The sequence below is a fragment of the Protopterus annectens genome, chromosome 9.part0 (assembly GCF_019279795.1).
Source record: "Protopterus annectens isolate FY-2018-M chromosome 9.part0, PAN1.0, whole genome shotgun sequence".
Classification (NCBI taxonomy): Eukaryota; Metazoa; Chordata; order Ceratodontiformes; family Protopteridae; genus Protopterus; species Protopterus annectens.
In genome coordinates, this window is record NC_056743.1 from 149,244,859 (window position 1) to 149,259,872 (window position 15,014).

Sequence of the window (15,014 nt, forward strand, 5' to 3'; positions counted from 1 at the left end):
ACACTTTTGTCAATATAAACACAGATTACATTGAAATAAAGGCATCAGCTGTACTATTAAAATAATAGTAATTACAGCAGTACTCTTAAAATAACAGTAATTACAAAATACTATGCATTGCATGTAAATGTTCCTTAATTTCAAAAAATATTAAACTCCTAAATCCAGGAAAATGGATAATCACTTTAACAGTTAACCACTATACAGGTGTGGCTAATCTAGGTTTCTTTAAGGACTTGACTTCAAATAAAATTATTTTGAGGATGTTGCCGTACAAATGAATGGCAACATAAGCTTACATTACCTGTATAGGTGTTTATGCCTTTTTACCTAATCTATCTAGAATTCTGAAGTCTCACTTGACAGAGCAACAACTTCCACTGCCTGTTTAGTCTCCTGTGGTGCTTCTAAGTCAAGCAGGTTAATGTACAGTATTCTTGAACTAAAATTTGACCTTCTCTGTTGCATTAGAGCACACAGTTGTGAATTAGGTTCTGAAATATTAAAAAACGGAACTAGAAAAGGTACAGCTAGTTGAACTGGCTATACCAAGCCTTGGTAAATTGAAACATCATTTCACAGGCATGGGTAACTTAAATAAAAGTTTCCTCAAGGAGTTTTTGTGGAACTTATTTTTCACTCTGTTTATAAATGACCTTACCTCTGAACTCTCAAAATCCAGGATAATTTTGTTTGCTGACAATATCCTCCTCCTCCTAGAATCTAACAAGAACCCGAATTGACATTAGCTGAAACTGCAAGATAATTTCACATCTCCAAACAGTTGGGCACAAAACAGATTGCTCATCTACATAATAAATTTTATTCCCTTTGGGACTACAAATCCTAGAAAAAAACCTTAATTTTACAGACCCAAACGGTCATACTTACCAGCTGTCTCAGAACAAAAACTACAAGGTTTGACAACAGACCCTTCCTTAAACTTCAATAAGTACACTGAAATCCTCATAAAAACTCTTTACAGCAGATGAAACTTTTATACAAAATTTTTAATTTTCTTTCTCCCCAGCTCATTGTGTTCTAGCAAGAAATGTACTAATCCCCCAAAACTGAATATGGACCGCCAATAATCGCTACACATCATAGTACAAACAGAAAAACATTTACTAAATTTAAAATTTACTAAAATCTGCAGATTCTTATTTCCAGCTGATCAAAGATCCCACCACTAACTTCTTGACTAATTCAACTGGTTACCTATCAATGAACAAGCAGAACTACTACTAGCTTCACACATCTTCAAACTCTTGAAACTAGGCCGCTGCAAACCCCTTCAAAAATCACTACAAATTGGACAGCAGAGCTACACGCCAAGGGAAGACCCAGAGGAAACATGATCCTTTCAAAAGCCTTGATCAAAACAACAGTGAGTGAAAGGGTTTTCTCCAAAATCTCATCTATATGGAACAAGATACCACCAATACTGGTCAAGAAGTTACCCTAGACAAATTTAAAAGTTAGTTGAAATGGCCTATTGTCAAAGCCTCGCACTGCAATTGCTTCAAAAACAATTGCTAATAGATGTACCTGTTGAACATAATTGCTACAACACTGCTTTGCACTTTCTTGATTAAACAGCTTTGTGCTGCAAGTACATCTATCCATGCAACTGACGCATTTCTTCCAATTATCACTGGCAAATAAGTATAGTTACGCTAATTGGAGCCCAGGATGAGACCCTCATTTGGCACCATGCTCTCAATCTACTTGAAGGGGAAAAAAATAAAGCACCCAGAGGACAACATGAAGAGAACAAAAAACAAACAAAAAAAAACAAAAAACAAAAACATCTTGAAGAGAAAAAAATACCTCAAGGACAACACTGCATTAAAAAAAAAAAAACATATCTGTAACCAAGGACAAATCTAAACCGTAACTAAATGTTTATATGTCGTGATGCATAACCGAATCAAGAAACATTGCTTTGGCAATAAAAAGATGCACATGGCTCCCTTCTAACACATGAATAATAAATCATAAGAAAAAATTCAGTTTTGCTGCATGGGTTTTAAAACAATACTAGACACATGGTCATTAACTTCAGGGTGTTGTGTGCTATGCAACAGTTGATAGCCAAGCTAATAGAATACAAGGTATTGCTCAGGTGAACATGAAGTTAAGGGAAGGTGCACCGCAGCTTCAAGTTACTAAATGACATACACTGGAGTTCCAGTTGTCGTATCCTTCAGAAAATGCATACTAATACAAAATGTATTATTCCAGCAACCATCTAAGTTTTATAACAGCAATATTTTAAAGTTTGTTCTTGCCCCACAACTTCAAGTCACTGAACAACATACACTGGAGCTTCAGACATCATATCATTCAGAAAATCTTCTTCTCCTTTCGACTGGTCCCATTAGGGATTGCTGCAGTGGATTAATGGCCCACAGCATGAGCGGCAATAGAATTTTACGGTGTTGAGTTGTCAGCCTGGCGACCACCCTTCCTCAGAAGGTGCACACGCGCACACAAACAAGGCCAATTTAACATCGTCAATCCGCCTGCAGCATGAATTGGGAATGTGAGAGGAAACCACAGCACCTAAAGGAAACCCATGCAAACACAGGGAGAACATGCAGATTCCACACAGAAGGCACCCCAGCCAGGAATCAAACCAGAGAACCTCTTGCTGTGAGGCAACAAAGCTAACCGACGACAGAGTTTATATTGCTCTTATAACCACAGAAATTTGCTAGGCTAATATGTTTTGCATTATTAGTTTGCATTTTTTGAAAGGAGGAAGGCTCATATCCTTCAAAAAATGCAAACTAACAATACAAAACATAACAAATTTCTAAGTTTATAAGAACAATATAAACTCTATACCTTCTTCCCCACTCAGCTTCACCTCACTAAATGATATGAATTTCAGACATCATATATCCTTTCAGAAAATGTATACTAATGTAATGCAAACATATTCTAACAACTAGTTTAGAATGGCAATGTTTTAAACTTTGTCCCAGACACCCCCAACTTCAAGTCAATAAATTCCTGACCAAGATTTCTGACTACATATCCTTCAGACAATGCATACTAATGCAAAATAATTTCTTAGTAATTTTCTAAGTTTAAGGGTGTTTTTTCCCTTTCTCCTCCTTAACTAGTGGTAGTAGGATAGTGATAAAGGTACGTACTCCTTCCCACAGATAGTAGTAGCTCCCTGACCAATCTATCCCAGATAAATAAAAAGGAATTAAAAATATTATGCAAAATACTAACTCAAAACAGATTAAGTACTTCAGTGGTGACTGTAAATGTGAGCTCATCTCTAATTATCTGACTTGAAACATTACACAGTCCACAAGAAAAAAATAAAAAGCCTCCTAATTAAATTGTGTTTTTAAAAAAGCAAACAGTTCCTGTTGTCATCATGGAAGCCAAACATAAAGCCCAGTAATGGCATTCTCAAACCCCACTCCATCAACCAAGCTACTCAATCAGTAGCTTTTGGGACAGTGCCCGAGGCCCATCCCTTACAAAAAAAAAATATGGGGTTGAGCAAACACCCTCACTTTTAGCTGTAGAATCTTACTTGATATATTTTCTTTTCTTACCAAAGTATGACTGACATTGTCTTTTTACCCATGTTCTATATATTTTACCTGGAGTGTTTTTATTAATTCTTGTTATATTACTATGCTCAGCATACATGATGTAACCTGTTTTGTGTATTATGCTGGATGTACTGTATTTGTATATCTTGATGTTGGAGCTTTTCTCCCCGGGCCTCCGCTGAAAATGGACCTGGTCCAGTCGGAATTTCCCGGTTAACAAATGTAAAATAAATAAGGTGACATTTAAAGGTGGCAGGAAGTGGTAGAGACTGCAGAAAAGAATGATAATGCTATTTGACCTTAGTTAAGAAAAAAGAAAATAAAATTTCTTCATCTGACACCGCCAATAAGCTAACACACAGGGCAGCTGCCCTTTCACTCAGGCCCTTCTACATTACTGCAACTACAAAGTGTACACAATGCAATAAATGCAGGAAGCCTTACTGTTACTTATTTGCAAGCAACCTGTATCTTTTTTGTCTATTAACTTCTTTGATGTAATTCTTGTTTATAAATGTTCCTGCTCTGTATGTTTTAGATACCTATGCGAGATACTTCGATTTTTGCCCATACAGCCTCTGTTATAGCTGAAAAGCGTACATCAGCTAGACTACCCACTGGTTATCAAAGGCTAATAAATTCCAAGCAAAGGAAAGTTAATTTTTCATTTGCAGCTGTTACCTGGGGTTGTAGTAGAAGGTAGGCACTTGCCTATGATGCATATAGTAGTACTAAATTATGGGCAAGGTCCATAACAAGTTATGTTATACATGAAATCATGTTAATTTTAAGTTTTGGCTCTGAGATCTACTTAACTCTTCCACAAGGTCTAATTACATCCACATGGCTGAAAATAGCTAAACCAGCTTGTCACTTTGAAGAGTGCATAAATGCTTAAAGTAGCAGAAAGTATCCTAAGAAAGTACAGTTGTGTACACTTACCATAAATGTAGATGTTTGAGTGTATTCACTGTTGCAGTCATCACATGTGGGTTATCCTTGCTGGGTAGCTCTCAGCTGGCCCGAATACCAGAGTAAAATGTTTCCCCTCTTGTGTCAGCTGTTTGGTGTCTGAAGTTGATGCCAGGTCATCAGAGCTATAAAATGAAGCAGCCAATGCCATTATATCAGTATTTCTTGCCCCCAGTAGGTAGGAGCCCTAAAGAAAGAGAAAAAGGGTGATGGTGGGAGGGAAACAGGACTGCAACAGTGAATACACTCTAACATCTACATTTAACGTAAGTGCACACAATTGTACTATGTTCTTCGCATTTCACTGTTACAGTCATCACTTGTGGGAAGATTCCCAAACCTAAGAAACAGGGTGGAGGGAATATGCAAAACTCCATGGTTGCACCAATTCAAGGGGATGCCAGCACGCCCTGCAGGACTGCAGATGTAAAGCCTGCCTGGGTTTTGGAGAAGATAGCCAGCTGGTAGTGTTTGGTGAATGTGTGGATGATGTCCAGGTAGTAGCTTCCAAAATATCCTTGGTTGGAACCCCGCTAAGGAAGCCAGTGGAAGTAGAGGCTGCCCTAGTGGAATGTGAACGGATGGACTTGGGAGGACTCTTTCCATGAAAGGAATAGCAGAAATGGATGAAATATGAGATCCATTTAGAAATGGTCTGTTTGGATATGGGTTTCCCCTTTGCCCCAAGAGCAAAAAAGACCAGTAGCTGGTCAGATTTTCTGAATGACTTGGTCCTATCCGGGTAACACCTCAACTGTCTGTGCACATCCAGGGTATGGAAAATTATCTCCCCTTTACCATGCAGGTTGGGAAAGAAGGTAGGGAGATGGACGGCCTGGTTGAGGGTAACATTCGAGACTACCTTAGGCATAAAGGAGGGGTTGGTCCTCAGGGACACCCTATCAGCATGGAAAATAATGAAGGGCTCAGTGGCCATAAGGGCATGAAGCTCAGAAACTCTCCTCGCTGAGGTGATGGTCAGCAAGAAGGCAGTTTTCCAAGAAAGGTACTTCAGGACTGCTGAAGCAGCTGGCTCAAAGGGAGGCAAAGTCAATTTTTCCAGGACAAAGTTTAGATCTCAAGCTTCAGCAGGTGGCCTTCTAGGTGGTCTGATATGGGCCACCCCCCCCAAGGAACTGTTTTAACAGGGGGTGAGAAAATATAGGCTGATCTGACTGGATATAGGCAGAGATAGCAGAGGCATGCATTTTAATGGAGGAGTATGACAATCCCTTTTCTAGGAGCTCTGCCAGGTAGTCCAGAACCAATGCCAGACTGGCATGGGTGGTGGTAACACCCTTTCTCTGGCACAAGATAGTAAATCTTTTCCATTTGGAGGAGTAGAATTTTCTGGTGCTGGGCCTTCTGGCCTCCTTAGTGATATTTAAAACCTGCTTACTTAAGGCTGTAGTGTCATTCGCCTTTGGGGTATAAGCCACGCAGATAGCTTGAGTGTGGGGAGGTTTGGATGCAATACCATCCCTTTCTCCAGAGTTAGAAAGTCTGCTGTGAGAGGCAGGTGGATGGGAGGTTCTCTGGCCAGACTAAGGAGCAAGGGGTACCAGTGCTGTCTGGGCCAGTCTGGAACAATTAGAATAGCCTTTGACCCTTCCTCCCTGATCTTGAGAAGTACCCTGGGAATCAAGTGCAAGGGAGAGAATACATACACAAACAGGTTGCCCCATGGGAAGGAGAGGGAGTCCAGGTTACTTACTTCTGGATGGAACTCTCTGGAGCAAAAGTTGGTTAGCTGGTGGTTCTCTGTGGTTGCAAAAAGTCTATGTCTGGTTCTCCCAGGTTTGGCTGATGTTGAGAAAGTCTCCCTGTGCAGCTGCCACTCTTGGGGATCCAGGAGGCTTCTGTTTAACTGGTCTGCCAGGGTGCTCTGTTTTCCTGGGATATACTGAGCTATCAGATGCAGTCCCAGATTTGAGGATGACTGCCAGATTTGCATAGCTTAGAGAAACAGGGGGTAGGAGTGAATGCCCCCCTGCTTGTTGATGTAGCACATTACTGTTGTGGTGTGTCTGTCTTGATTACGAGCACTCCTGGTCTCAGGTGATCCTTAAAAGTTATGATTGCCCTGTGAACCACCAGCATTTCTTTTAGGCTGATGTGGAGCCATGAACCTCCCTGCTCCCAAATGCCCAGAGTGCACATACTTCCTTGGTGTGCCTCCCAGGCCGTGTCTGAAGCATCTCTGGTGATGGTCTGGCCCTGTGGAAGAGTGATTAAGGGTAGACCCTAGTTCAGGGTACACATCTGCCCACCATAGGAGCTCCTTCTTTAAGCAAGAAATGGGTGTTTCAGTGACTGTGAGTGTTGGCACCAAAGGTTCCTGAGGTGCCACTGTAGTCTCCTCTTGTGCAGTCTGGCTAGTGGTATCAACAGGATGTAGGAGGCCATGTATCCCAATGCCTGCAAGAATTCCCTTTCTGTGAGGTAGGTCCTGCGGGCCAGCTGTGAAAAGTAAGAGGGAAGGAAGCTCTGCTTCTCTGGAGGGAGGCTGTTTGTGTAGATGTGTCCAGTAGAGCCTCCCAGGAAGGCTAACCTTCTTGAAGGGTGAGTTTGGCACTTCTCCCGGTTGACTGTGAATCCCAGGGAGGTTAGGAGAGTCTGAACAAAGGCAAGGTCCTGCAGGAGTCTTTCCTAGGTGTTCTCCTGGATGACACAGTCGTTCAAGTAGGGATAAATCTGTATGTCCTTCTGTATGCAAAAGGTAATGACAGGAGCCAGGCACCTGGTAAAGACTCTGAGAGCAACAGATAAACCAAAGGGCAGAACAGGGAACTGAAAGTGCTCTGACCCTGCTCTGAAGCATAAGAAACTCCTGCAGGACTTCCTTATGGGGATATAGAGGTAGGCATCCTTCAGATCTATGGTCACTAGCCAAGCATGTGGTATCAGCATTGGCAAAAGCTTGTGTAGGGTCAGAATTTTGAATTTTGGGACCAGGAGGGACAGATTCAGAGTGGATAGGTTGAGAATAGGGCGCCAACTGCCCTCTTTTCTAGGTACCAGGAGTAGTCTGGAATAAAACCCTTTTCCTGCCTGTTCCTTTGGTACAGGTTCCACTGTGCCTTGGACACAAAACATTTGGATCTGGTGGACTGTCGCTGCCCTCTGACTTGCTGATATATTGGGGAAACCTGAATACTTGGGGTTTTCCTTGAAAAACAGACGATCTGTACCTGCTGGTAATAACTTTTATGACCCATAGAACTGAGGTGATGGCCTACCAATTCTCTAGGAAGAGGGAAAGTCTTCCTCCTATTCCCTCTGGGGGGGGGGGGGCAGAGGGGAGAGAGTCATTGTGAGTCCTTTGAGAAGGGAGTGAGCTTAGAACTCCCTTGCCTAAGCATTGCAGTGGTCCATTGTCTGGATCTCTGTTGGATTTGTAACTGTTTCCTAGAAGGCCTGTCCCTGCACTCCTTCCTTTGCACAGGCTTTGTTTGGGTAGGAAAGGACCAAACCTTTGTGGGGAAGTTCCTACTGAACATAGGAGGCTGTACCTGCAGAAAATCTTTCACAGTCTGCATAGAATTGGCCTTGTCTTCCATTTTCTTAATAACCTCCTCAGCTTTAGGTATGAACAGCTGGTCCTTGTTCAGTGGGGCATCAAATAACTTGGACTTTACCTGGTCAGGCAAAGGTTGTTCCCTTAACCAGACATACTGTCTGATCACTGAATACTGCAGCCCTGCTAGAAACTTCCAAGGCATCAAACCCACAATGCAGGGAATCCTTGGCTACCTGGGAGCTAGAAAGTAAAAGATCCACTAGTTCCCTAGTTGTACTGCTGTCTGGTAGGGTGGACATTTTTTGTTTTAATAATTCCAGCATATTTTATTGGAATTTAAGCATATGAAATTGGCAAGTCAGAGCTCTAATGGCTAAGGTAACCAAAGTGTAGATCTTCTTTCCTAGACTGTCCAAGGCTCTGCTGTCTATCAGTTGGGATAGTGTTTTTTGAGGAACTACCCCTAGCCGCCTTGGAACCCTGAGTAATGACCTCTGACTCAAGCTGCAGGGTTTTTGAACAGATACTTGTTGGTGTCTTGCACCTGTAATATCTGTCTGACTTCCTTGGGGCAGGGGGCAGAGAGTCTGGTTAAGTCCAGATTCCAAGACGCCGTCCTCCGCCACATCCAGGACTGGGGAAATGGGCAGAGGTTTGCATTGTGGCAGGTCAAGGAACTCTCTCAGTCTCTTCTTTGAGCAAGGGTAATCTTGTGCCTCCCAGATAAAATGTTTCCTGTGGGAATTTAAAGATTCCCCAAAAGAGAGGTCCTCAGGTGTAGAGGCAGAAGGGATGGGGTCCTCAGCATCAGAATCCTCAAATGCTACAAAAGGCTGCTCTTCAGTATCCGACTCTTCTAGTTCAGACTCTTCTGACTCCTGATCAGAAAGAGCATCGGGGAAAGTGTCTGTCTAATTTTTGGCTGGGTGGGTTGGGTAGGCTGGCTTCCTCTTATAAGAGTGATTAAACCCTCTGCCATTCTGAGCAGCTGCTACGACTGTGTGGCAGGCTAGGTGGGAGTAAGAAGGTGGCTAGAACTTTGGGATGGGGTCTTTTTAGTGATAGGTCTGGTCTTGGGCTTCGTGGATTCAATAGCTTTATTCAGGGTTAATTTAACCGGTGGCGTGGTCGTCGTTCTCTGCCTGGCATCAGTCATTGGTACAGTCTTTACGGAAGCTGGTACAGTGAAGCTGCTCCAGACCCAAACGTAGGACTGAAGGCCAACATACCGACAGGAAAAGATGGACTTGAAGGCATACCAGACTCCAAACGGGTCTCAGTAGAGGCCTGCAACAGTTCCTCAGCTGGCATCAGGGGCTGCAAATGCACCTCACTGAGTTCAGCTACTCTTATGGGTGGAAGGCTAGCTGATTTCAGATCAGAATCGTCTGAGGGCCTAACTCTGAGGCCTATCCTTTTACTTATCTTTCTTCTTTTTAGGAAATTCAACAGCAGCCTGAACAACCAAAGCCATTTTGCAGTGATAAATACTCTTGCTGAAGGGTCTAGCTACAGTTTCAGCCCTTCTCCTGATATTCCTGGCATTAAACTAGGCACAGAACCGATATTCGGAGACGCTGTGGTCTGGGCCTAGGCAGGTGACGCACAGGGTATGAAAGTCTTGGTGTGGAATTTGTTTTCCACAATGGAGACAATTATTTACTTTCTCTGACATCAGTTTAATACAAGAAAAGGTTCCCCAAAGGGGTACTTCACTTTAGATGGTAACTCCCTCAACTCTGGCAACAGGCAACCGATGCACTTGTGAACTGCTTCTGCTTCACGCTCCACGGCAAGAAAGACTGATGTAATGGCGCTGGCTGCTTCATTTTATATCCCTGATGACATGACATCAGCTTCAGACACCAAACAGCTGACGCAAGAGGGAAACCCTTTATTCTGATATCTGGGCTGACTGAGCGCTACCCAGCAAGCATAAGCCACAAGAGATGACTACAACAATGAAACACAAAGAACATCTAAACCAACATGGAAATGGATAAAAGAGATTCTACAGATAGGAATGGCTGCAATTAGGGCTATAGACAATAGGATACAAGAGATAACTTGGAACATATTTTCTCGAGTGCTGTGATTTGGTGGACTTTAAGGATTACTTACAGGATGCACTGTCGGAGATGCTGGGTGGGCAGATTGATGTGACGAGAGACATGATTTTTCTGAGCTATGATACAGAATCAGGCCTTGCTGTGTCTAATTATGGTGGCTGCTAAAAAAGCAATTATTAGAAAATGATAATCAAAATCTAAACAAACTATGCTACAAGTAGTGAATATAGTAACAAGATAAAACAACTGGAACTGAGATCTTTAGAAAATGGTAGGAACAAACTACATAGGAAAAAATGGGAATTGTGGGAGGAATGAGGTTTAAAAGCAGGCAGGACTTAAATGAGCTATGTAATGTTTGAATGAAAATGATTGGGTAGATAAGTGCTATATAATGTTTGCAACTGGAAGTGTGTCAGTGTGGTTTGTGATGTAAAATCCCTGCAACAAGGATTGTGTTGGTGTGGTTTGTTTTCACTTATACAAATGTATTATCACCTATGTTGTAAGTGATGGTTTAATAAAGAGGTTTCTTATTTTAAAAAAAAAAAAAAAAAGGGCAGAATTGAAAACTTTACGTAATTTTGCCTAAGTTACATGGTATATAGCAATATATGTGAAGTATACAGTTTGTAAACATGAACTTGTTAAAACAGTTTGATTGACTTTACATAAATGTAAATTTGCCTATGTCAAAAGTGGTAATTCAATAAAGGTGTTTAAAAAAATCCATTCCAAAACAAGATCCTTTGCAGAGGTTATAGTTCACACTAAAGTGTGAAGAGGGAAAATGACAGAAAATATTAGATCCAGTATCCATTTACTTCTATCGCACATATTTTTAGGACACATTACATCAGTGACAAAGTAAAAAATATGTAAGCAATGTGGCAAACTATACAGATATTGCCTATGTTGTGTTGTTAGCATACGCACTGCTCAACAAGGCCTGCAGACACAAATTAATATACAAGACTGTATTTGGCCTAACCTAAGTTGTTGTTGTCTTTCGGCTTTTCCCGGTTAGGGGTCGCCACAGAGGAACTCCGGTCCGCTAATGATTGGCAGTAGATTTTGATGAACGCCGAGGTGCCAGCTCGACGTTCAACCTTCAATGAAGGCACGACTTGGGCTAACCTAAGTACATCCAAAAATTAAAACCATTCTCTTTTGTTTTGGACAAATCCACCTCATTTCAAGCACATATCCTGAAAAGCTCATCCAGAGAAAATAATCATAAAATCAATACCAAGATATCTGAAAGTGTCATGGTTTAAGTCATGATGTATATGCTTATAAAATCTAGTAACTAAAATTAACAAGTGTTCCATCTGAGATAATATCAATAAATTCGTACCATGAAAAAGTAAGGAATATATGACTGTGCAAGGAAAAAAAAAGTATGAGCTACCTGGACAAAAAGAAAATGTTTTGATTCTGTATTCCTTATACTTTCATGATTATTAGCTTAAAAGAAAAAAAACATTCTCTGCAGGGAGAATAATATATGTAAAGTATACTTTTGTAAATGTGAACTTGTTACATGAAGTGCCACGGCACTAGGGAGGAAACTCTAGGGAATTTTCTGCTTCTGTACTACTCTGTAGTTCCTTTGTGAAACAGACCAGTATCTGATGTCCACCAAGCATGGATTTTTACTTACACTGATAAGGAATGCAGAGCTTTGAAGGAATCACTGACTCTTCATAAAGGTCTGCCATTTCCATAAATTAAACTTTTAAGTATTTTTTTATGCAATATAACAACTATACGGTTTTAATCTTTTGATTTGTTTAAAACTCACCATGTTGCACATCATACATAGCTGCACAAATTATACAAAATAATCATGCAAATGAAATTACTTTGAAGTACAAACGTCATTTTCTGAACTGCAAGCAAAACATAATTATAGTTAATGACACTGGAAACAGAAAAAACATCAGCTGATTATATATACATTTATTACACTGCCTGCCTTAGGTTTTAATCTATGCCTATACAAAATGTACTGAATTTCTTCTAAGTGACAACACTTTGATCGATCACTCTTACCCTTCTGTCACCCGCTGTAATGTTTTGCATTGCTCCTGCTGCTGCTTCTGTTGTATTGTGATTCACTTCACATTTCTGGAGTAAGTTGGTGTAAAGGGACACAATCTTTGGGTTCCAAAGCCATTCCATGCCTTTGGGATCCTTTGAAACTTCTGTAAATGTTGAGTAGTCGGAGTAAGATTCCTTAAAACAAAAAAAGGAACATTTTATTTGCTGTGAACACAGACATAGCTTTATCTTGTATTTTAAACTGAGCACATCATCCATTATTGTAAAACCATGAGATGTACAAAAAGCTACATGGTACCCTTTACAAAACTGAAAATAATGTGTTCTTCAGCAAAATGCCAGTTTACATTCTAGCTCACTCACAATATAGTGCTTCTTAATTTTCAATTTAATCATGCAGTTCTTTTCACTCATCTTCCACAGACAGAAACGGGTAATAAAGGGACAAGCTATAAATCCTGCTCAGTGTCACACAGTATGCTATTCAATACCAGTGTTATGAAATCCATCTTCCTAAAAACTCTGGGTTATGTTAACTACTGTTTAATGAACAGATAAGAAAAGCGAATTACGAATGTTATGTTTTGTATTCAAGCAGATGTATTTCCACAGTTAATTAGCCTCATCAGTGTGAAGTCAGACTTGGAATATTTCCATAAATGATTGAGACATGTGGTGCTGTGGTAGCGTTGTCGCCTCACAGTAAGATGCTGTCCAGTTCGATTCTCAGCTAGAGCATCTTCTGCGTGGAGACATGCGTGAATGGGCGTACCTTTGTTGAAGGCTGTGCATCAGAGATGGTAACTTGGTACGTAAAAATCAACTACCAATCATTAGCGGACCGGATTTCCGCTGTGGCGACCCCTAACCGGGAAAATCCGAAAGACACAGACAGACAGAATTGAGACATGTGCAGTATGCATGCCAAGCACAGTGTAACACCACACACCCTTATGTATATTTCATGACTCAAGCTTCATTTTTTCTCATCACTGCAGTTTGTCTGGATATCAAGTATCACAGGTCTAAATTACAATGTCTAACTGAAGCAAGTTTGAACACTGTAATATCAAACCCTAAAGTCCAAAAGTGGAAAATAGCGAAGCCACGGCACATCGACTTTTCCCAGGGAAAAAAAAAATGGTGGGCCATTTTCAGGGCTTTGCCATTTCCTCCACTGTGGTGTGATTACGGAGGCGATATATTTAAGTAGGGGGGTGTGGGGGGCACCCTGGGGGGAAAAAAATCACTGTTCTGTGCTTTCGGTTTTGTTGGGTTTCTAACATAACGGTTCGATCGAACTTTTGTAAGTTCGACGTTGTGATATAGACCCAAGTATCACAACTGTTTCAGCATGACATTTTTCAAGTTATTTCTGCCTTAAGATTTGGAATCATTCCAATAGCCCTCAAATAAGTGGTGTGTCCATGGCTCACGCAAATCTGCAAGAATATTAACTGTGCTCCCAGTAAAGACTCACAGGTCACTTCCTGCAGTAGAAAAATGGTCTCTCCAATGTTGCACAGCACATCCTCCTGTGAGCCATATCTCAGTCTTTACTGATGTGATCTTTTTTCTTTGTTGCTGCTAAGCTTACTTATGTATTTATTCTAACCCATGCTCAGGGCAGGTAAGGAGATGGAGGTATCCCAGAAGACAGTCATATTGCTACTGGGGGGGGGGTAGTCTGCTTTAAAGTCTTTTCCCTGTAACTCCTCATGGATGGTACATGCAATACTGTGCTGTACCTCCCCTAACTTCCACAAGAATCTGACATCAAACAAGCCTTCTCACCTGCCCTTAGGAAGCAGTTTACAGTGTTTTTCCCAGTCTCCAACAAGGAGGTCCAACCATGTTGCGTGTTCTGTGCATGTGCCCCCCATTCCTTTCCTCCCACAAAAGACATAATTGTCTTCCTTGCCAGTGCCTCAGATGCCAGCATCATTAATAAAAGCCACATTACCTGTGTGATAGTCAGGGCTTCATTCCTCTATGTCATGGCACTGGCATACTGCTGCAGTCTTATACTGCTCTGGCAGATTCCTTGCTTCATTGACTTTTAGTTTAATTAGGTGCTTTAACCAAGTAAGTGCATACAAAAAATAAAACATGGAACACCAAGCAAATGAATACCACCAAACAGACAAATTAAGTCAAGCAAAAAATAGGAATGGCCATGATAACCTAGGAAAGGTGATAATACTTCATGAAATCCACTAAACTAATACATAAAATGGTCATGTCATCAAATGCAAGCTCAAAATAATGAGGATTAAAGGATGTGTGGAAGATGGCCAGAGTATGGCACTCCCAAAGCCACAGAAACAGTAGATTCAGCAGGCACAGAGGCTGGAAGCAAAACTAAGTGCTGTGTGCATCCAAACACATCTGTGAAACTACCAGCAATCCTTTGGAAGTTGACTGAAGCATCAATGAGGGGCTTTATGGTACGACAACCTACTTGAAGTAACAAAGACCCAAGTAATGTAGGGAAAAACATGCTGACACCAAGACTTTAAAAGTATTAATAAACTAAACAGGAGGCCTATACATACTGTGCAAGACATACCTCCAAATGCCAATGTGTTATGCAACACTAATTAACCTAGTAGCAAAATTTAGTGCCACCTGAAAGGGTTGGGTTGAATGAAAGTGTCAACATCAAATGTGCTTTAAGATGGAACTCTTAGGAGTGGTGTACTTTACCCTTATGAATATGCATTCCATGTACATATATACATATTCATATTAGTTTCACACTTTATACTATTCCATTGGTACTGTTTGAATGTTATATTGATAGTTATA

The 15,014-nt window shown here is 41.0% G+C and overlaps 1 protein-coding gene across 1 annotated transcript in view; it reads right to left on the reverse strand.

Annotated features, from left to right (window-relative positions):
- PKP3 (plakophilin 3) overlaps positions 1 to 15,014 on the reverse strand; it is a gene marked incomplete in the record, with an annotated part of 642,311 nt that overhangs the window by 84,815 nt on the left and 542,482 nt on the right. The window contains 1 exon segment of the mRNA XM_044082669.1: positions 12,198 to 12,380. Within this exon segment, the coding sequence (XP_043938604.1) occupies positions 12,198 to 12,380 (183 nt within the window).